The 21,984-nt window shown below is 40.6% G+C and overlaps 1 protein-coding gene across 2 annotated transcripts in view; it reads left to right on the top strand.

Moving 5' to 3' along the window:
* LOC117504829 overlaps positions 1-21,984 on the top strand; it is a 252,950-nt gene that overhangs the window by 206,729 nt on the left and 24,237 nt on the right. The window contains exons 1-5 of one of the 2 annotated variants that reach the window (XM_034164371.1): positions 11,216-11,287; positions 14,655-14,917; positions 17,989-18,116; positions 18,190-18,265; positions 19,495-19,887. In XM_034164371.1, coding sequence (XP_034020262.1) covers positions 14,668-14,917; positions 17,989-18,116; positions 18,190-18,265; positions 19,495-19,887 — 847 coding nt within the window. In that variant the 5' untranslated portion in view covers positions 11,216-11,287; positions 14,655-14,667. Of the gene's footprint in view, positions 1-11,215; positions 11,288-14,654; positions 14,918-17,988; positions 18,117-18,189; positions 18,266-19,494; positions 19,888-21,984 lie in introns of those variants that run through there. The other variant, XM_034164370.1, reaches the window with a different exon arrangement.

Raw genomic sequence — 21,984 nt, 5'->3', positions numbered from 1 at the left:
GTAGAGAAATGAACATTCAATACACGAGCAACAGCTCTGGTTGACATTCCTGCTGTCAGCATGCCAATTGCACGCTCCCTCAAATCTTGCGACATCTGTGGCATTGTGCTGTGTGATAAAACTGCACCTTTCAGAGTGGCCTTTTATTGTGAGCAGTCTAAGGCACACCTGTGCACTAATCATGGTGTCTAATCAGCATCTTGGTATGGCACACCTGTGAGGTGGGATGGATTATCTCAGCAAAGGAGAAGTGCTCACTATCACAGATTTCGACTGGTTTGTGAACAATATTTGAGGGAAATGGTGATATTGTGTATGTGGAAAAAGTTTTAGATCTTTGAGTTCATCTCATACAAAATGGGTGCAAAACCAAAAGTGTTGCGTTTATATTTTTGTTGAGTGTACAACCGTTAGTTTACAGGTGAGGTATAATTTCCTGCTAGGCATTTCTGCTTGTCGCTCCTCCTCCGGTGCCCATGACCAGTTGCAGGGTCAGCTGTGGGGTCATCAGCATCAGTGTTTCGCCCCTTTAATCCTGGAACGTCTCCTTAGTCCGTGGGCCAAGCAGGTTTTCAGTACCACTTAAGGGGAAAAAAAAAAAGACGACACTTAAAATCCAGCCTCAGTCTATCATGTCCTACACAAAAATGTATGATAGCCATCCCAGGGTGGTAGCTGTAGCCAGGTAGGGAACAATGAAGAATTACACAGAGGTCAAACTTTAAAAATGCTCCAATCATGTTGAAAACTATCACATTACTTGTCTGATCATAGCGATTCCAAAAAGGTATAGTTTGGACTATCTGTGATGGAATGGTCTGGAGTTATGGGGTAAAAACAGCAAAAATGGTGACAAAGGTCAATTTCAGTTTGTGCAGGGGTCAAATATTAAAGTTGCTCCAGTTTCACTAAACAAAATTATGCAGATTATTGTTTGGGTTAATAGGGTTCTAAAAAGGAATCGTTTGCACCATCTGTCATGCTTAGTTATGTTACAGGGTAACATATGAATTCAGTGGATGTTGACCTTGTTTGACCTTTACTTTGGAGACCAAATATTCAGCACAATCAAAACTATTCCATTTATTGATCCTTTTATTTCCTTGACAAAGTTGGTGTAACTCTTTGCTGGTAGAGGTTGTTTGTTGCCTTGCTGGCACCTCTCCAGGACCTCTGCCAGCTTCCTCAGGACCTTGTCATGCTGCCATCGATATCGCCCCTGAGAGAGTGCTACCAGACAGTCCGCCAAGATGTGTTGAAGGTTTGAGTTGGGGGCCTTACAGAGTGAGCAAAACTCCTCCTTTCTGAACTACTGGTGGATGTTGTGAGGTCAAGGAAGCGTGTTGTAGGTCGAGCGGATTAGGAAGCTGAGCCTTGGCTGTGGGATTTTCCCATGTTCAGGCCATGTGATGTTACGATTAAAGACTTCCACCCAGGTCATCCAAAGTCCTTGACGGCCCTACATCACTGCCTTGATCTTATACCGCTCTTGCTCCATCTTTGTTACCTCTGACACCACCATCTCCTTCCTTTACTTCTATGAAGCGGGTGGCATCTTGGGAGGGACATACGTTTGTGTCTGTCCCCCCAGGGATCCCCTCCAACACAGGCCTGCCTATGATTTGTGCCAAGGCTATGTCCTCTGCTGGGGCGAAGTCAGCTGTTGGAGCCCCACCACCTGTGCCTTGCTTGTGGATTTTCTTCTTGACAACAGTACAAACAATGTGTGAGCAGGTACCTTCTGGGTACAATGTACGCTTGTGCCTTGTTAAGTATTAGTCAGGGCACTTATCTACAGGATGTTTTTGTGTTTAATCCAACCCACCTAACCTGCACGGATCGATAAGCGGAATCGATAATGGTATCGATATCGATAAAATCTTATCAATACTCATCCCTAGTCCCACTGAACTTTGCCACCCGAAAAAAAGAGTTGGTGGAAACACCCATGAAAATTGGTGTTTTTTGCATCTACTCCCTCTTGTCATCGGTGTCAAAGTACCAGAGTGTGAACCAGCATGGCATCTCCTAATGGATCTTAAAGACCTCATTGAGTTAGTGGTTTCTCCATTTCACACAGATGACACAGACACCTTGATACAAAGATATCAGAACACAGACATAAGTACATGCAGGTCGTCCCAGATGAAAAACTCCTGCCGAATTACTATCACCTTGAGCATTACCCACAACTTATCAGGGCTTTTCGACCACTCGCAGTTCTTTGGACAATGCGTTTCGAGGCTAAACATAACTTATGGAGTAAATGTAATTTGGTTCTTTGCCTAAATTCCTCATAACCCATTTTTTCCCCTCTTCCAACTACAGAATCCTCACCATGCCTGCCAGACTTCGAGTTATTCTCAAAGATTAAATACGTAAGCTCTCCTTGCCCTCAGGAATACCTCAGACCTTGGAGGAATTGAAAAATATTGTGCAAGAGACATTTGCAATTGAACAAGACTTCAGTGTGCAGTTTCAGGACAAAGACTTTGATTGTCAATTTTTTAGTTTGCTTGAAACGAGCGACATAAAGGACAAAGATGCCATCAAGGTGGTTCTTGTTGAACCAGTGGTCCCAGATGAGGATTGTTTGCATGTTAAAGGACTCCAAGAGAGCTTTGATAGCAGTGGTACAGAGTTATCAGAAGATGTCGTTTCCTGTTCCACTTCTCGTGATACCGTTATCCTGTCTTCTCCAAGCAGCACCTCCTCCCTTCGTTCTCAGTCTTGGCCAGCTCAGTTTGAGATACCTACCTTCTCTTTTGACGCCGAGTTCATTCTACAAACTGCAAATGAAGCTTACCAAAAAGATGGAACGCTGCTCAACAATGCTGGAGTAAAATCCAACATTTTGGAAAAATTAGCAGAGAGCATCTTTGCCTACACTGCCTATCCTTCACAAGCACAAAGGGAGCAGGTTATTGAAGCCCTGATTGCAAAGCACCCATGTTTGAAGGACCCGGTGTCTTTCAGTGGTTTGTATGGTTGGAACAACAGCCTGAAGTACAAGATGGGCAATTATAGAGCAAAGGTCAGACCCCTTGGACTACCAGAGCTACACATTAACACTTTGAAGAGAAGTTCAGCTGCTGCCAGAACTCCAGCAAAAAATTGAAAAAGGCAAAGAAATCTGAGATAAATTACCTCCCACCTCCTCCTCTTGGTGAAAGTGAGGAAAGCCTTGAAAAGGAGAGAGTGGAGCTTCTCTACCAGTGGAATAAAGGACAACAGCAAACTCATCAATGAGAAGATGGCAAAAACCTCACTGCGTTGCACTGTTGTAATTCTCAAGAGACCACCTGTAATTGAGTTTAAAGCTCAATGGCCTCCCCTGTTTGAGTTTTCTCAGGTATGTTGGACATTTAAATTAAGTCTTCTTCAACACGGGGTGTTGGTGGCAAATTTTAAAATGAAACTTTTCTACTCTGAATCAGCTTTTATTGCATCGTTTGTCAGTACTGCCATCATCCTGTAACCTGATACTTCTGACCAATAATAACAAGCAACCGTGATATATGCCAAATCTAAGGGGCAAATAAAAAGTATTCTGCTTGCATTACCCAGGGAAAACAAATGATCAGGGCCCATATCCACGAAGCAGCTCAAAGAGCTCCTAACGTAGCCTAAAATTTCCTGAGAGCAAGTCTGAGCAAGGAGTGGACAGAAATTTTTGTCTTTGTGAGGAGGCGGGGTTGACCCCGTTGCTAGGTATGATGCAGTCCTCTAAGAGCTGTGATTGGTTGTCATGCAAAGGGGAGGAAAAATTTAAAAAATGCGCTCCACCCTCCTAGTTATGAATGGACAGTAAAATCGCCCGATCATACAACCTGAACTGCATTAAGACGTGTAATGATGAGGATAACTTAATGTTATGATGATGAAACTCAGCAAAATTGAATGAATTGTTACACAGCTTGAAATTTTTTGAACGAACGTCATTCACATGATGAATATCTATATATTAAAAGCGTGCGTGAGGTTATTTAGGAAGTACATAATAAAAAAATGTTAAAAATACATGCACGACACAAGAAAGTAAAAACGCTTATTACCATTGTGGTCCATTTAAGAATCAAATAGTAAAATAGAAGTACTAATAAAGGTAAATAAAAATAGTGATAATAATAATTATAATATTAACTGTATATATGATAACAAGACCCTAAACAATTTATAAATACATTAAGACAGTAAATTAACATAAAATAATTATGTAGCTCAAACCAGTAGTGTGTTACTGAATCACTGTCATCCTACATATGGATAATATCTCTCCTTCCTCTCTGTCTTTTCTTCCATCTTCTCTTCTTAAGACAGGCGTCTCTGACCATTTTGGCACCTTAGGAGCTCTCTTAAGGCCTAAGGTGCTTTGCAGACAACTTTCTTCTTACCAAGAGAAAATTCCAAGAATTAAAGGTTTAAATATTTTAAAAATATTTTGTATGTGTGTCTTGAGATGTTTCCCAATCTCTGTCTCTCTGGCTCTTTCTCAGATTGAGGAAGAATTCCGGAGGATCACACTGAAGCCACTACAGTCCACATTCCTGGAGAAGTTGGACCAATACACACCCAAACTGCTAAGACTGTACAGAAAGAAGGGAGGAGCTGTTGGAAAGAAACTTGATGAGATCCTTGACGTGTTAATTGAGGCATGTGCTCAAAGCATTGTAGTGGTTCATTTTAATTGGTAGCATTCTGATGTCTGTATGTATTTAACATAATCTCATGTTTCATATTTTTGTAGGGCAACAGGATTGAGTCCCGAAGAGAAGCTGTGATTACAGGCCTTATTCTCTACCTTGGTGAGAAGCCAGAGGACCTCATAAAGGTCTACCAGGTAATTTGCATATACGAGTTCTGTCCATAAAGTATCGTACCTTTTTTTTTTTTTAACTATATGGATTTGATTCATATGTTTTAACGTCAGACAAGCTTGAACCCTTGTGCGCATGCGTGAGTTTATCCACGCCTGTCGGTGACATCATTCGCCTGTGAGCACGCCTTGTGGAAGGAGTGGTCCTGCCCCGTCGTCGGATTTTCATTGTCTGGAAATGGCGTAATGATTTGGGTTTTTTTTCCCATCAGAATTTTTTTCAGAAGCCTTTAGAGACTGGCACCTGGAAACCATTCGAAAAATTTATCTGGCTTTCGGTGAAAATTTTACGGGCTTCACAGAGAATAAGGGCTGTTACTACAGCTTTAAGGACGGCCCACAATGGCGCTCGGCGCGCCGCGCTCTGAGCCGCAACGACAGGCACGAACCACCAGATTATTTCTAAACGGATGGCTGTGTGCAGCCGGGACCATCGTGTGCACTTTCTCTGGTTATCACAAGAGCTGGACATCAACCATTTTCCAGCAGATTTCACTTTTAACAAGAGATTTTGTCGTGGAAAGCTGCGCGGAGGCTTTGTGCGTCACGACGATTCGCTGTTCGAGCGAGACAAAGAACGCCTCCGTTTTGGAGTGCCAGAGGACAAGTTCGGACATGCCCAGCTCTCCACAATTTCTCTTATAACTCACTCGACTGGTAAGCATTGAAAGCCGAGATAGGCATGTCCAAACTTGTCCTCTGGCACGCCGAAACGGAGGCGTTCTTTGTCTCGCTCGAACGGCGAATCGGTCGTGACGCACAAAGCCTCCACGCGGCTTTCCACGACAAAATCTCTTGTTAAAAGTGAAATCTGCCGGAAAATGGTTGATGTCCAGCTCTTGTGATAACCAGAGAAAGTGCACACGACGGTCCGGCTCCACATAGCCATCCATTTAGAAATGATCCGGTGGTTCGTGCCTGTCGTCGCGGCTCGGAGCGCGGCTGGCCGAGCACCATTGTGGGCCGTCCTTAAAGCTGTAGTAACAGTCCTTATTCTCTGTGAAGCCCATAAAATTTTCACCGAAAGCCAGATACATTTTTCGAATGGTTTCCAGGTGCCAGTCTCTAACAGCTTCTGAAAAAATTCTGATGGAAAAAAACCCCAAATCATTACGCCATTTCCAGACAATGAAAATCTGACGACGGGGCAGGACCACTCCTTCCACAAGGTGTGCTCACAGGCGAATGACGCCACCAGGCGTGGAAAAACTCACGCATGCGCACGAGGGTTCAAACTTGTCTGAAGTGAAAACATATGAATCAAATCCATATAGTTAAAAAAAAAAAGGTACGATACTTTATGGACAGACCTCGTACCTCTGAATGTGAAGCCCTGCCTGCGTCATAGGATAGCTGACTATTTGTTATAATCATGTATTTGCTGATTGCTTCTACTGAAGTATTCATCAAATCTTAAAATTGAACAGATTATACACTTTAACTTTAAACATGGGAATTTAAGGCCACATTTTCATTCAGCTGTACTTTGTGATGTTACTTAAATTATATTTTTCTGTTGCTCTGCTGTTTTCACCTTGATAGGGTGCATCGAAAATATGAAGGTTGGAAATATAACTTTTACTTATGCTTATTTTTTTTTTTTACATTGGTATAGGGTATGTCACGTGAAATATTAATGGAAATCCATACATTTAGAGGTCCCACCGAATACAACAAATTATGCTCAAAAGTCCCAAAATCGTATGATATTGTGTATTTGGAGTGTATGTTTGCATTGTGTGTATAATATAGTATCGAACTGCCAAAATGTTGCTGTTTTTAATGAATAAATTACAATTTTAAATTTCTGATATAAAGCCTGATTTAAACACACAATAAATCCCATTTTTAGTCCAAGCTAATGTTCTGAAAGCTTCAGAATGCTTGCTAAAATATTGTCCATTTTTAACCCCTTAACGCCTATTGTTTGACTCAAATATGTAACATACCAAATTGACCAGTATGCCTGTTGTCGCAAATTTGCAACATACCATTATTATTATAACATAAAGTCATTACCAAAATACCAAAATTACTATTTATTTTTTGTGCAAAAGTGAAATTAATAATCTCAGCATTATTTACCATCTACTTAAAGGCAAAAACACACACAAAACATTTTTTTATATACAGCTATATAAATTCAGGCGTTAGTGATTTGTGAGTGAAGGGGAAAGTTTACAAAACAGTAGTGAAACCAGCTATGTTGTATGGTTTAGAGATGGTGGCACTAACAAAAAGACAGGAGGCAGAGCTAGAGGTGGCAGAGCTGAAGATGTTGAGATTCTCTTTGGGAGTGACAAGAATGGACAAGATTAGGAATGAACATATCAGATGGACAGCTCAGGTGGGACGGTTTGGAGACAAAGTCAGAGAGGCGAGATTGAGATGGTCTGGACATGTGCAGAGGAGGGACCCAGGGTATATAGGGAGAAGGATGCTGAGGATGGAGCCACCAGGCAGGAGGAGAAGAGGGAGACCAAAGAGGAGGTTCATGGATGTGCTGAGAGAGGACATGCAGGTGGTTGGTGTGACAGAGGAAGATACAGAGGACAGGGTGAGATGGAAATGATTGATCTGCTGTGGCGACCCCTAACGGGAACAGCCAAAAGACAAAGAAGAAGAAGAAGGGGTTAAGAAAAATGCTTGGCCGTCCATATTTCCCCAAATATACAAATAGCCGGTTGGACCTATAAATATTGAGCAAATGCAATAATATTGGGTTTTGTGAGATGAGCAATGAGCAGTGTGAGAAGAGCAAGTGTAAAAAAAATTTTGACAGGGTAAAAGTACATTCTACGATTAAAAAAAAAAAAAAAAAAAAAAAAAAAAGTATGATAATATGATGCACCCTAACCTTCAGTTATCCCAAAAGGGATTTATAGACATTTCATATCACACCATAGCTATCATTCAGAACGTAAGAGATCAAAAATGATGGACTTTAATTTCTTTTTTTAAAAAGTGGAAAATAAGATTTTTTTTTTTTATTTTCAACCACTTGTTCAGCCTACTGTGTCTGTTCTATAAGTCCAAATACAGCTGACTCTGAATTTGCATCATAGATCATATCAGTAGTTAAAACATATCGCTGTACATGTTTCATAGATGTGTAATGATTAATTAATAATCAGTTGTTTATTCAGCCAAATCTCAATTAAAGAACTTAATTTAAATTTGTATCCCTAATTTAATTGGAGTGTCTCCAGTGGTTTTCAAGAGGGCTTATTACCATTAAAGTCAACTGGCTCATACCAGTAGGTACCTTATTTTATTTCTTCTGGGTTTATTTCACAGATTACCGATGATGATGATGATACTGCAGCTGTCCAAGAGGCCCTGTCTACATTTATGCTTAACATCTTTGTGGTCAGCAAAACCCAGGATGGAGGTTTGGACACGCAAAGAGGGATAGCCATTGAGGGAGCAGAGGTCCTTTTTGGTATTTCTGATGTTGCACATGCCTGTGTCTACCTGATGGGCCTTATATATTCCTTGGAAATAAGATACCCTAAAACACTGAAATACACCCTTGAGGTCTTTCAGAAGCTCTTTCTGGAGCTGGAGAATACAAACAAAAAAATGTCCCTCAAGGCTTATGATCTCAAGGTCAGCCTGTATGAGTAAAACCCAAACAGACGTTGAAGACAGACTTTCAATGGCTTCACTTTTGATTGGTTCTACAGTTCTTCATTTTAATGCAGGTTTACATCTGCGCATGCTCCATTTGGGACCACAGCAGCTTGTCTGAGACGGAATCTGCACCAAAAGCAATCAGATGGATTAATGGGATTATTAACCATCAAATGATAAAGGTAAAACCTTTAAAATCATTCTAAAGTCAGTTTTAAGCAGAAATGAGGCGAAATTCCATGACGCTTTGAAATGTCCGACGAGCAGTGAATGCATCAGCTAGCAGCTTGTTTAGCCGCGCCTCTCCTATCGTTCTGCTGTCTTTTATGATGAAATAATGCTGAATTTATGTGTAAATGATTGTACGAAAGCTTCAGATATCTGTCACTGAGATAGATGATGACTGGAGGCAGTTTGAAGCAGAAACGAGGAGATAATCTGTGAACCGCATCATCGGGGGGGGGGTCTGATTTTTAGGGGGACCGTTCGGTCAGCGACACCGGGCGGGAGAGGAAATGTAACATTGAGTGCTGGGTGGAAATTTGCATTACCAGGCGGTACCGCCCGGCTCTTCCCGCCGTAGCTATAACTCTGCTTGGGGTGTATTTTTAAGATTGATTGGGTTCACATTTTAACTTGTTTAAACACTTTTTCATGCAAATGTTAACAGCACAAACAAAAATGTTTGAGTCACAAGCCAACGCCAAAGAAAAACAGTGCTGTTTTAATATTTTGAATGAGAACTTCACACAGGTGGGCAGCACGGTGGATAAGCGGTTAGCACTGTTGCCTCACAGCACGAAGGTCATGGGTTCGATTCCCACCTCTGGCCTTTTTGTGTGGAGTTTGCGTGGGTTTCCTCTGGGTGCTCCGGCTTCCTCCCATATCCAGACATGCATGTCTTATATATTATTTATTTACATAAATAAATGTTTATGTAAAAATCACAACTTTAATAACTGATTGGTGCCATATTTATGCCACTTTCTCCCTCCCTGTAGAGATTAGGTGGATCAGTGGGGAAGGATTTGCTTTTCACAGTTGTCCAGACTTTCAACATCGTTTGAAACAAATTTAAAGTTCTGATAAAACATTTCTAACATGCATAACACAATAATTGTTTAATGTGCTTAAAATACAATTTGATGGTTGAATTATCAGTTCACTAAATTGAAACATTTTGAGAGAAGTCACTGGCCTTAAAATGTTTCAGGTTTTATTGGCAGCAAAATATAAATAATAAGGTTTGACTTTCTCAAAACAAGAGGGACGTGGGGACATGCTGACCTTGAAGAACTGAACGGTGGAGTTATGGCTTCATTTATCATAACTTTATCACCACGGGTAACACCTGCAAACTAACAAAGAGATGAAGTCTTGGAGTAACACAGAGAAACTTTACAGCAATACAGGAAATGTTATAATAATAATACTTTGACCTTCATTACAAATCTCAAAATTATAGAGCAAAGTACACCAAGTTGTCCAGTAGATGTCGCCATCATGATTTTAACCAATCATTTTTGTGAGATTTATTTGGTATAAAGTATCAAATAAAAAATCATGGGTTCAAATCCCACCCCTGCCACATTTCTCCATGTAATGTGGAGTTGCGTCAGGAAGGGCATCCGGCGTAAAACCTGTGCCAAATCAACATGCAGATCCACCTTGGATTTGCTGTGGTGACCCAGAGTGCAAACAAGGGAGCAGCCGAAGGGACTTACTATATGTGGGTACACTATTTCAATAGGGTACATTAAATTGGGCTTTCAGTGTTAATTTTAAATTGCCATTAGATCTGTAATCTTTATCAGATCTAGATCGTTTGTCAGCCAAAAGGATACCATCCCACATAACGCTTCAAATATGAAAGAAATTTGATCTTTTTTCACAGTTTTGAATTTTTACATTTTTTTTCATTGGGATAGGGATTTTTCCTGACTTTGGCCTTTGAAAATTGAATCACTTCTTGCCTATCAGGATATGAATTTAATAATATGAAAAATTGTGGGCTCCAGATTGTTCACAAACAAACATAAGCGCCAGAGGTTATGTTTTCCCTGTTTGTTAAAGGTAAAAGTGAGAGTGATTGAGGCACTTTTGATGGAGATACGAGTATAATGCAAAATGTACACCAAATGGGCTTTTTAATATTAAACTCAAATGTTCACAAAATCCACAATCCAGATCAGGAGATAGTGTCAGTCTGCACCTCACTTTCAAATATGAGAGTGCTTGGGGCATGTTTGATTAAGATATGATGTAAAATATACATTAAATTGGGTTTTCAATATTAAATTTAAATGGCCACAAAATCTGTAATCTGGATCAAATCAGTTGATAAAGGATACCATTCTGCATACCACTGTCAAATATGAAAGAAATACTATCTTATTTGAGAGAGGTATAAATTTTTGAAAATTTATTCAATGTTAAAGATAGGGATTTTTTTTTTTTCCTGACTTTGACCTTAGACCTTGAAAATTGAATCACTTCTTGCCTATCAGGATATGAATGTTAAGTAAAAATAAATAAATAAATCACAACTACATATGAAAAATTTGGGGCTCCAGGCTGTTCACAAACACACAAACAAGGGCAAAACATAAAAGGTCGCTTTAAGCTACGATCCCACCTCCGGACAGGAGGTGGCAGTAGTTCACTTTAGCGCCAGATGTCCAACAAAAAATAAACAAGTGGCTTCCTGTTAGCTTCAAAAGCTACAGCTAGCTAGCTGGACACGCTGTAAACTCCTCGGTACAGATTAAACTTCACGCTGTAAGTCTCAAATATGTTTCTTAAAAAGCTCGAGAGCTACAAAAACTGATAATAAGCCGCCAAAAGAAGAGCAAGTTAGCGCAAAAGTCCCAACAGCTTCGAAGGTTGTTTAAACAGCGGCTAATTGCTGCTAACGAAGAAACATTTCATCACCGAGTACAAAGACGAAAATAGTGGTTTAAAAGAAGAGACGAAACGATCCTGTTTGAAACGTGACGTTCGCTGATAGAGCAGGTTTGTTCGCTAAACTTTATTTTGTGAGCTTGTGATGAATAAAGCCTAAGAAAAATAACACTGTACTTAGTGTTTACGAAGCCACAGCACGAAGTGGGAGTAAAATGTAACGAAATCGAACAGACTGACTCCAGATATGATTAAATATGATTCAATTAAGTACTTTTATTGAATTATTTTAAGCGAAATGGAACTGATAACGAAACGGGGATTAAACGTAGCGAAAAGGAGCAGACTGACCCATTAACTGAAGTTTCATTTCTTGAACGCAAGATGGCGCATCTGCCCCTACTACATGTACTGAGCGCGTTTCACAAAAAACAAGTGACACAATTCAATCAAAGTACTTATTTGGAGTCAGTCTGGTTCACGCTTCTCCATTTCATCACATTTTACCCCCATTTCGTGATTATCAGTCCCCATTTTACTCCATTTCGTATTTTAGTATGGCCCCTTAAAGTTGGTTAATCAAGTGTGGTGTCCTTACTTGACCAAACGTCAAAGTGGATATTTGTACTTAGTTTATTAGTCGTACGTAGCGCAGCTTTCTTATGGATTAGTGATTGTGGTTAACACAGTTCAGGAGGGTTAGGGTTAGTACATAGTCTCATGATCACGTGACCTATATTGACCAGTGAGACAGACGCTATGTATGAACAGAATTTCACTATATGCATACGGTTCCACACAGGTAGCCAAGCATTAATCTTTCCAAATTGTATTTGTACATAGCGCGAATATTTTGAAACAACAAGAAGTTTTGGACCTACATACGGATAGGAAACATCTAAAAACGCATACCGTCATCATCATGTGACCAAGACTGACCAAACAAAAACATTATGTATGAATAGAATTAAGACTACCTTGACCTGGGTGAGAGTACGTTTGGTGTGCAAAAATTACAAAAGGATGACCACATCTAAATTTACCAACTGTAGACAATTAAGATGGAATATGATGGAGCTTCAGACAATTGTCTCTGGAATTTATTAATTTGAGATTACTCATGATGTAATCAGGCACGCAGGGTTTTGACTGGAGTTGATCTATCAATCATATTTTTATATATATATATATATATATAAGTCCCTTCAGCTGCTCCCTTGTTTGCACTTGGGGTCGCCACAGCAAATCCAAGGTGGATCTGCATGTTGAATTGGCACAAGTTTTACGCCGGATGCCCTTCCTGACGCAACGCCACATTACATGGAGAAATGTGTGTATATATATTATTATTATAATACTTGGCTACGCCTCGTCCAATATAACTTTTCTTCATCCAGTATTTCTCTATGTTGGACGACTTGCCATCCATCAATTATGTTCTCCACCCCCCTCCCAAATTAAGCAAACAAAGAGTCAAGTAAATTAGATCGATTTATTTTGTTGTGAACAGCATATGAATGCTTCTAAAACGTCAGTAGCGTGCTTGTCTATCTTCTTAGTGTTTTTGGCATCCTTGGAGTTCAATATTTCCACCAGTTCCTCCTCTGTGAACTCAGCAAACCTTGCTGGCATACGATTTTCTGCTGTTGTTGACATGTTTGTTGCCATTTTTTCAACCAGCGTCTGTCAGCAAGTTCCTGACCTCCGTTACGTCATTAGTGATGTCATCTCATGAATAATTTCATGCCGCGCTCTGATTGCTAGCTGTTGGCAGTAAGCTATAACGCTATTGGTCAGTGGGAACTGGTCCAACATAAGTTTTGGTCCTAGCCTTTTTGGATCCCTTTGGATCCAATTTAACTTTTTGGTGCCAAGCATGCCAAAATACAGGTAAATGATGGACAGAAAGGCAGGCTAATCTATGATGGGCTATTGCAATCTGAGTGGAGAACATATATGTGTGACTTTTTCATTGAACAGTTTTCATTTTTATATTTCCAATGAAAAGTTGTAGTCATGGGTGGCGGTCATTTTTGCTAGTCAGGTGATGCGAAGCATGCTTCGTGACATTAGGACACACACACACCCAATGTCAGGCAACTGTCATACAAGGGGCTCTGTTGCACAGCAGGACAAAATTGATTTGTTTTGGGGGGGTTTCAGTCAAATTGGTCATGATAAAGATTGTCAGAATTGGAAACATTTTTATTTTGTAATGTTCAGTAACCATAAATAGAAAAAAATCCAAGAAAATAAATTGATGTTGAAGTTTTAAATATCATGATATTAATTTTGAGTCATGTCGCTAAGCCCCATGTCTGTGTTCATTTCTTCCCAAGATGAAAACATGCATATCAGGTTCTTTCTTCTTGTGTAACTGAAGTAGCACCAGGAAGGACATCTGATTTTATTTATTTTAACCTCATGTAAAATCAGGCAATATTTATATACAGGATCAGACATGGATGTTCTGCTGTGGCAAAGAGCAGCAGCCCAAAGAAACTAAGAAATATATATATTATTTAATATTTGATTGGAGGTCTATTGGTGGTCGATTGGTGGCCAAGCGGTTAGTGCACTTGGTTTCAGTATGGAAGGTATCCGGGTTGAAACCCCACCCATGCCACATTTCTCCATGTAATATTGAGTTGTATCAGGAAGGGCATCCGGTGTAAAACTTGTGCCAGTTCAACATGCAGACCCACCTTGGATTTGCTGTGGTGACCCCGAGTGCAAACAAGGGAGCAGCCGAAGGGACTTACGTTTAGACTGGAGGTCTATCAACACTGTACCCCGCCTCTCGCCCAGTGACTGCTGGGATAAAATCTGGCACCCTGTGACCCTTAACTGGAATAATTGGGTGGTTGAACAGGGGTAAGCAACCCTGCTCCTGCAGATCCTGCAACCATCGCTGATTAAGTCTGTGCACAGTAAATCAAGGTTGCAGCAGGTACACAAGGAAAGCGTGCGTGGCAGGCAGTCTCCACGAGCATGGTTGGTGACCCTTGTTGTCCATTTGGCTGCTCCCGTTTTGTGTTTGGGATCACCACAGCGGATACAACCAGATCCGCATTGATATTTGGCACAAATTTTACACCGGATGCCCTTCCTGACACAACTCCAGTGTTACCTGGAGAAACACACACAGCCGCTGGTGTTCCAAAGTCCAACCATTAACTAAAGTTTCACTGGTACAGTGTCCCACTTGGTCAGTGACTCTTTCTTTTCTTTGTTTGTTTTAAAGGTTTTCTACAAACATGTCTAAAGTCCAACAGCTGAGGGACTTCTTGAAGCTACGGCTAACAGCTGCTGATAAAGAAATATTTGAGTTGTTTGAAGGAGTGATCGCAGACTATGAAGGAGTGATCGCAGACTATCAAGGAATGATCACAGACTATGAAGCAATGATCGCAGACTATCAAGAAGAAATTAATCATTTAAAAGATAACAAAGGAGGGAAAGTTCTGGATGCTGCTTTTAATCCTCAAGTTCGCTTGTGCAGAGCAGGTTTGTTCACTCATGTTTATTTGTTTTATGTATTCTGCATAGCACAATGTCATAACTTAAATATTTTTGTAATCAAATACGCGTATTGTAACATTGATCTTGTGAGAATGTTTTTATTATACGTGTAAAATTTTGATATGCTTATATTCTGGATCATTTATTGCTCAAGGTAAGTGAAGTCACCATCCTTGATGCAGCAGTTTTGAATTCAGAAATTTTAATTTGTAGAGGTTTTCTTATTTTGACTCCATTATGTAGCATGACTGGATGGCAAACAGGTATTCCGACTTGCCAAGCTAGTCTATCTGCCAAAGCCAGGTTAAATGTGAGCATCTCCTTGGTCTTCTCCATCCCCTGGGTTCCTCAACTTTGAGGTCCCTGCATGCTGGATCATAAAACTTAAAGCAGTATGTCTCAAAAATCGAAAATGCACAACAAAACAAATGAGGAGGAAACTGGAGGAAACTGGAGTCAACCTCTGTGACTGAACTGTAAGAAACCGCCTAAAGGAAATGGGATTTACATACAGAAAAGCTAATCGAAAGCCACCATTAACACCTAAACAGAAAAAACAAGGTTACAGTGGGCTAAGGAAAAGCAATCATGGACTGTGGATGACTGGATGAAAGTCATATTCAGTGATGAATCTCGAATCTGCATTGGGCAAGGTGATGATGCTGGAACTTTTGTTTGGTGCCGTTCCAGTGAGATTTATAAAGATGACTGCCTGAAGAGAACATGTAATTTTCCACAGTCATTGATGATATGGGGCTGCATGTCAGGTAAAGGCACTGGGGAGATGGCTGTCATTACATCATCAATAAATGCACAAGTTTACGTTGATATTTTGGACACTTTTCTTATCCCATCAATTGAAAGGATGTTTGGGGATGATATCATTTTTCAAGATGATAATGCATCTTGCCATAGAGCAAAAACTGTGAAAACATTCTTTGCAAAAAGACACATAGGGTCAATGTCATGGCCTGCAAATAGTCCGGATCTTAATCCAATTGAAAATCTTTGGTTGAAGTTGAAGAAAATGGTCCATGACAAGGCTCCAACCTGCAAAGCTGATCTGGCAACAGCAATCAAGAGAAAGTTGGAGCCAGATTGATGAAGAGTGCTGTTTGTCACTCATTAAGTCCATGCCTCAGAGACTGCAAGCTGTTATAAAAGCCAGAGGTGGTGCAACAAAATACTAGTGATGTGTTGGAGCGTTCTTTTGTTTTTCATGATTCCATAATTTTTTCCGCAGAATTGAGTGATTCCATTTTTTTTTCCCTGTGCTTGGTCTAAAAAAGTAACCGTTACTGACTGCCACAATTTTTTTTTCCTGATTTCTTAGTGTTTCTTAAAGCCAGAAAATTGCCATTTGAAATGACTTTAGTTTTGTGTCATGTCTGTGATCTGCTTTTTTTTCTACAAAATTAAACAACTGAACATCCTCCGAGGCCGGTGATTCCATAATTTTTGCCAGGGGTTGTACTCATTTAAAATTGTGTGTAGCTTTTTTGATGTGTTGTTGTCAGCTCTGCGGGACACCCCCACTACAGCACTCCAAACCTAGATGATAATCTTACCACAGTTATGGCTCTTATTTGTTTCTGGACCTCAAAAAAATCCCTCACCTTGGCTGAGGAAGTAGCCTGCAATAGACCATCATCCCATCCAGAGGGAATCGATATATAAATTCTTATAGCTTACTGATTCATGCTATTCATATCTAGAGAATAACTGAAATTTTGTTGGAGGTTGCAGAGGTCAAGTTTCAACAATATAGATGTTCATGACTCATATCATGGAGCACCGACTTGGAAGTTGTGCGTCGCCAGTGTGGAGCTTTGGAGCGGCAGCGTGCCATTGAGCAAGACCTCTAAATATCTCATTGCAGTCGACGACAGGCAGGAGAGAAATTGAGTGGACAAACTGAGTGAGCTTAGAAGTGAATAGAACTCTATTTCTCAGATGTATAGCATTTATTCAAATTGATAAACAATGGAGCAGAAAATGCTTTGTTTCAATGAACAAAGGACGGACAGTGAGACTCGGGTGACAGGCTTTGATCTGTGCTGTTGATCATTTGTATATGGTTGCAAACGGGTTGTCGCTGCCACTCGTGGGTCATGGGTGAAATGAAAGCGACCTTTAATGTCTGGACTGAATACACATTGCATCTCATCGTGTTGGCACCCAGTCGATCATGAAAAGCCATGAACCTATATAAAACACATGTTCTGACAAATATTAATTTGCATAGTATATCTTGCTGGCAGAAACACCACAGTGAAATCACATATGCTTGGTGACTGAAAGGTTTTTATGGTGAATTTGTGTCTCAAAGATGAAGCTTGGTTGTTACAAAGTTTAATTTGTTCCAGAAGTAGTGCTATCAGCATCAGTAGAGCAGTGAATGGACTACACTGCCATCGAGTCCATCCTCTGCTGTTCCTTCAGTGTCCGATACGCTGCTGCCACTGCTAAGGACAGGCTCAGACTGCAGCATTATCATCCACATAGCAGAGAAGGTGATCAACTGCAGTCTGCCATCCCTACAGGACCTGTGTACCTCTCAGGCCCTGATGCGAGCAAGGAAGATTGTGGCCGATCCCTCCCACCCAGGTCACAAAGTTTTTGTCACTCTCCCCTCTGGCAAGAAGCTGAGGTTTATCAGGACCAAAACCTGACACAAAAACGGCCTCTTTCAATCTGCAACTAGACTTCTAAATAATGCCAGAGACCCCCACTTACCCTGCCTCCTCCCCCACTTCCACAAAGTACAGACTGGTCATCCCTGCACTGAAACGTACTGTACATCTGTACGCCAATCACCTGATTTTGCACAGTCCCATTTCATTATATTTATTTAACAGTCAATACGGTTTTGACTGTTTGACTCTTTTACTTCTTATAGAAATGTTTTTCTTCTCATTTCTTATTGTTTATGAACCAGTAACACCAGATAACATTCCTTGTGCAAACTTACTTGGCATTAAATTAATTTCTGATTACTGCTTTATCTTTGTTCTAATTAATGTTGTTCATAATTTTATCCATTTAAATTCTTACAGACACGCAGCAGTTGGTGAAGGAAGAAGACGTTCTTCCCGAGCAGCAGGAAGAGAAGCCGAGTCTGTATCAAAATAACTCTGAGCCCTCAAACATTAAAGAGGAACAAGAGCAACTTCGAGTGAGTCAGGTGGGAAAGCAGCTTCATGGGCTGGGGGGGCGTGGGGGGGATGTCACTAACCTCTCTTTTGCTGTCATCACAGTCATGTGAACATGGAACACTGAAAGTAGAAGCTGATGAAGACGACTGTGGGCAGTCACAACCAGCCAGCCAATCAGGTCCATACCTACCCACCCGAAATCCAAAACTGCATTGCGCATAAAATTGTGAGGCTCTCCGAAATGCAAAGGATGAAACGAAATGTCCCTGCAGCTGGCTGATACCACAGAACTGATGCAGACCAAAATTGAGACAAAGACACGAAGTTTTACGTCATTTTTAAGTGAAACTTATTTCTGCCTTCACATGAAAATTACTTTATCATAAATGAAAATGACAGTAATGATCAGTTATGTAACAAGCACCTTGTGCTCAGTGCAAAAAAGTGAATAACTGCAATTCACCTGCTACTCATGAATGCATTTTATTTTTTCACAAAACAAGCATGAAGTCATTGAATATGGCCATTGTTTACAATGATTTTATATATTTAAAATGATTTTATACATTTTAAATATATTTTTTGTCAGGAAGCGCCATCTGTAATTAAGCATCTTTTAATCGAGGTGGCTGCAGTATGTGTGTGCAGCATCTGTCAGCTGACCGCCAGTAAGATAACAATTAAAAAAAAACATTTGATCCACAGGATTGTTTCTGTGAGAGAACACCAGAATCAATGTGCTGAAATAAATACCATCCAAATTTTGGTCTGGTGTGTTGGTGCTTGTGGTGTTCGCACCAACTCTCTGACTTTGATTGCTGTTTAAATATTTTGGGATACATTCAATGTCTATAAATGTTTATTGCTACAGTTAATATACGTCCTATCCTCAAATTCAGGTCTTGGTGGTTTCCCTCATCAATCTCCTTCCAGCATGTTGGTTGTTTGTCTTCAAAGTGGACCTTGGAGGGGGGGCTTTCCCACCCCTCAGCCCCGTGGATCCTCCCGTCCACTCAGGGCCTGTACACAGTGTGTTTGATCAGCAGAACACACATGAAGAGAAAGTGAGGCTCTGACTGTGTTTACTTCTGGATCAAGGATCCAGTGACCAATTTCATTTAAGACTCAATAAAATGTTGACACAGAAAACCTGCAAAGCCTAGTTTTAGTACAGAGAAAATTCACAAGAGGTATTGATAAGGGAATCGATAAAGAACCAGATCGAATCAATACTTATCCCATGTCAGCTACCTATTTTATAAACACTGCCCAATCCAGAGCCCGTGGATCCCCACGGGTAACGTGCTAGTATTAGATTTATGCAAACAATATTTTCTATTTGAGTTTTCTTCTTTGTAATTGAACTATTTTGCTTTCAGGTTTAAAACTTTAAATTCTTTCTTGCAGATGTGCAGCAGGTGTTGGTGAATGAAGATGTTCTACCTGAGGAGCAAGAATGGAACCAGAGTCGGGATCAAATGTGCTCAGAGCGTCCAAACATTAAAGAGGAACAGAAGGAACTTTGTTCAAGTCAGGAGGCAAAGCCGCTTCATTCTGTGGGGGAGGCAGGTGCCTCTAAGTTCCCTGTCATTGTTGTCTTTATGAAGTGTGAAGGTGATGAAAAACAACAATTACAGCTTCATCAAAGCCAAAGTGATGAGAGCATAAAAATGGAGCATCTCACCAGCAATTCAAGTGAACACGGAACACTGAAGGGAGAAGCTGATGGAGACAACTGTGGAGGATCACAACCAGCCACCAGCTCAGAACCATGCAGTCAATTACCACCAGATAATGATGGTAAGTTTTCTGTGTTTCCTCACATTTTTCAGGTCTCGTGGTCCTCATTGACTTCTCTTCTACCTCATTTTGTTTCTTCTCCATCTTAAAATAGGCCATTTCCATTCTTTTTGATATAGCTACCACAACCTACCATTCACATTCTTCTCCTTGATGACATATGTACCCATTACTTCCTCATTACCTTTGTTCCCTTCACCATATTGTTCATTGGAGTCTTCCAATCACTATTTCATCCTCCCACTTCATCTTGCTCACTCCAGAAATCTTTCTCCTTCATCTCTCAACTCACCTGTGGAGCATATGCACTGATGACATTTATTTCATTCATGCTCAATGAATGGTAGAATCTCCGGACGAGACTTGTATTCACAGCGCTGCACTTTTTCCAGTTATTTTTTTTATGTTGCTCTCCTGCTCCTAAAATTGTCAAATATAATTGCATTACATTGGATTGCGCTTAGGTCTTTATATTGACTTTATTTTGAAGGCCTTTATTTTAAAGAGGAACTAATGACTGGAAGTCAGCCATCTTGTTTTAGTTCATTGTAAGCCCATGTGCCTGAAGTACACTCACTGCCATCTGCTTTTTGTTTCATGCCTTTGACATCACCGTCTGTAAGTTTTCATTTGTTTGAGAGAAGAGTTATGTTTGTGCCTTATTTGAAGAGGATGCTTATTGTAAATGTGAAATTTGATGTTTAGAATTTCATGCTATTTATTGTTAAGAGTAGCTGCTTGTTTTGTGCTATCAAGCTAACTTTAGTCATACTGAGCGGTATGCTAAAGACATTTTCTTTTCTGTTTTATAGTTTACTCCTTTTTGGAAATGTGCTGAATAATTAGGAGCTAAGGAAGCTACATCCTGACTCAGCGTATATTTCAAGAGGAGTTAGGCTTACTGCTAAATTGTGTTAGAAACACTCAAGGAGAGCAGGAAAGTTACAGCCTTATTCCAAAATGGATGAAATTCATTTTTTTTCCTCAAAGTTCTACACGCATACCCCATAATGACAATGTGGAAAAAAAGTTTTGGAGATTTGTGCAAATTTATTAATAATAATAATAAAAAAGCAAATATTCACAGCCTTTGCCATGAAGCTCAAGATTGGGCATAAAGTGCATCCTGTTCCTGCTGATCATCCTTGAGATGTTTCTACAGCTTAATTGGAGTCCACTTGGAAATTGTCACAAGGCACAAATCTGGGGAAGGGTACAGAAACATTTCTGCTGCTTTGAAGGTCCCAATGAGCACAGTGGCCATGATCATCCATAAATGGAAGAAGTACAGATCTACCAGGACTCTTCCTAGAGCTGGCTGCCCGTCAAAACTGAGTGATTGGGAGAGAAGGGCCTTAGTCAGGGAGGTGACCAAGAACCTGATGGTCACTCTGTCATAGCTGCAGCATTCGTCTGTGGAGAGAGGAGAACCTACCAGAAGGACAACCATCTCTGCAGCAATTTACCAATCAGGCCTGTATGGTAGAGTGGCCAGGTGGGAGACACTTGTTAGTAAAAGCCACATGGCAGCCCACCTGGAGTTTGCCAAAAGGCACTTGAAGGAGTCTCAGACAATGAGAAACAAAATTTTCTGGTCTGATGAGACAAAGATTGAACTCTGGTGTGAATTCCAGGCGTCATGTTTGGAGGAAACCAGGCATCATCCCTACAGTGAAGCGTGGTGGTGGCAGCATCATGCCATGGGGATGTTTTTCAGTGACAGGAACTGGGAGACTAGTCAGGATTGAGGGAAAGATGAATGCAACAATGTATGGAGACATCTTGGATGAAATCCTGCTCCAGAGCACTCTTAACCTGAGACTGGGGTGACGTTTCAGCCAACATATCAAAGGAGTGGCTTCAGGACAACTCTGTGAATGTCCTTGAGTGGCCAGCCAGAGCCCAGACCTGAATCTGATTGAACATCTCTGGAGAGATCTGAAAATGTCTGTGCACCAATGCTCCCCATCCAATCTGATGGAGCTTGAGAGGTGCTGCAAAGAGGAATGGACCAAACTGACCAAAGACAGGTGCACCAAGCTTATGTCATCATATTCAAGAAGACTTGAGGCTGTAATTACTGCTAAAGGTGCCTCA

The sequence above is a fragment of the Thalassophryne amazonica genome, chromosome 23 (assembly GCF_902500255.1).
Source record: "Thalassophryne amazonica chromosome 23, fThaAma1.1, whole genome shotgun sequence".
Lineage (NCBI taxonomy): Eukaryota > Metazoa > Chordata > Actinopteri > Batrachoidiformes > Batrachoididae > Thalassophryne > Thalassophryne amazonica.
Note: the sequence above shows the minus strand (reverse complement) of the source record. Positions and strands in the feature narration are given on the sequence as shown.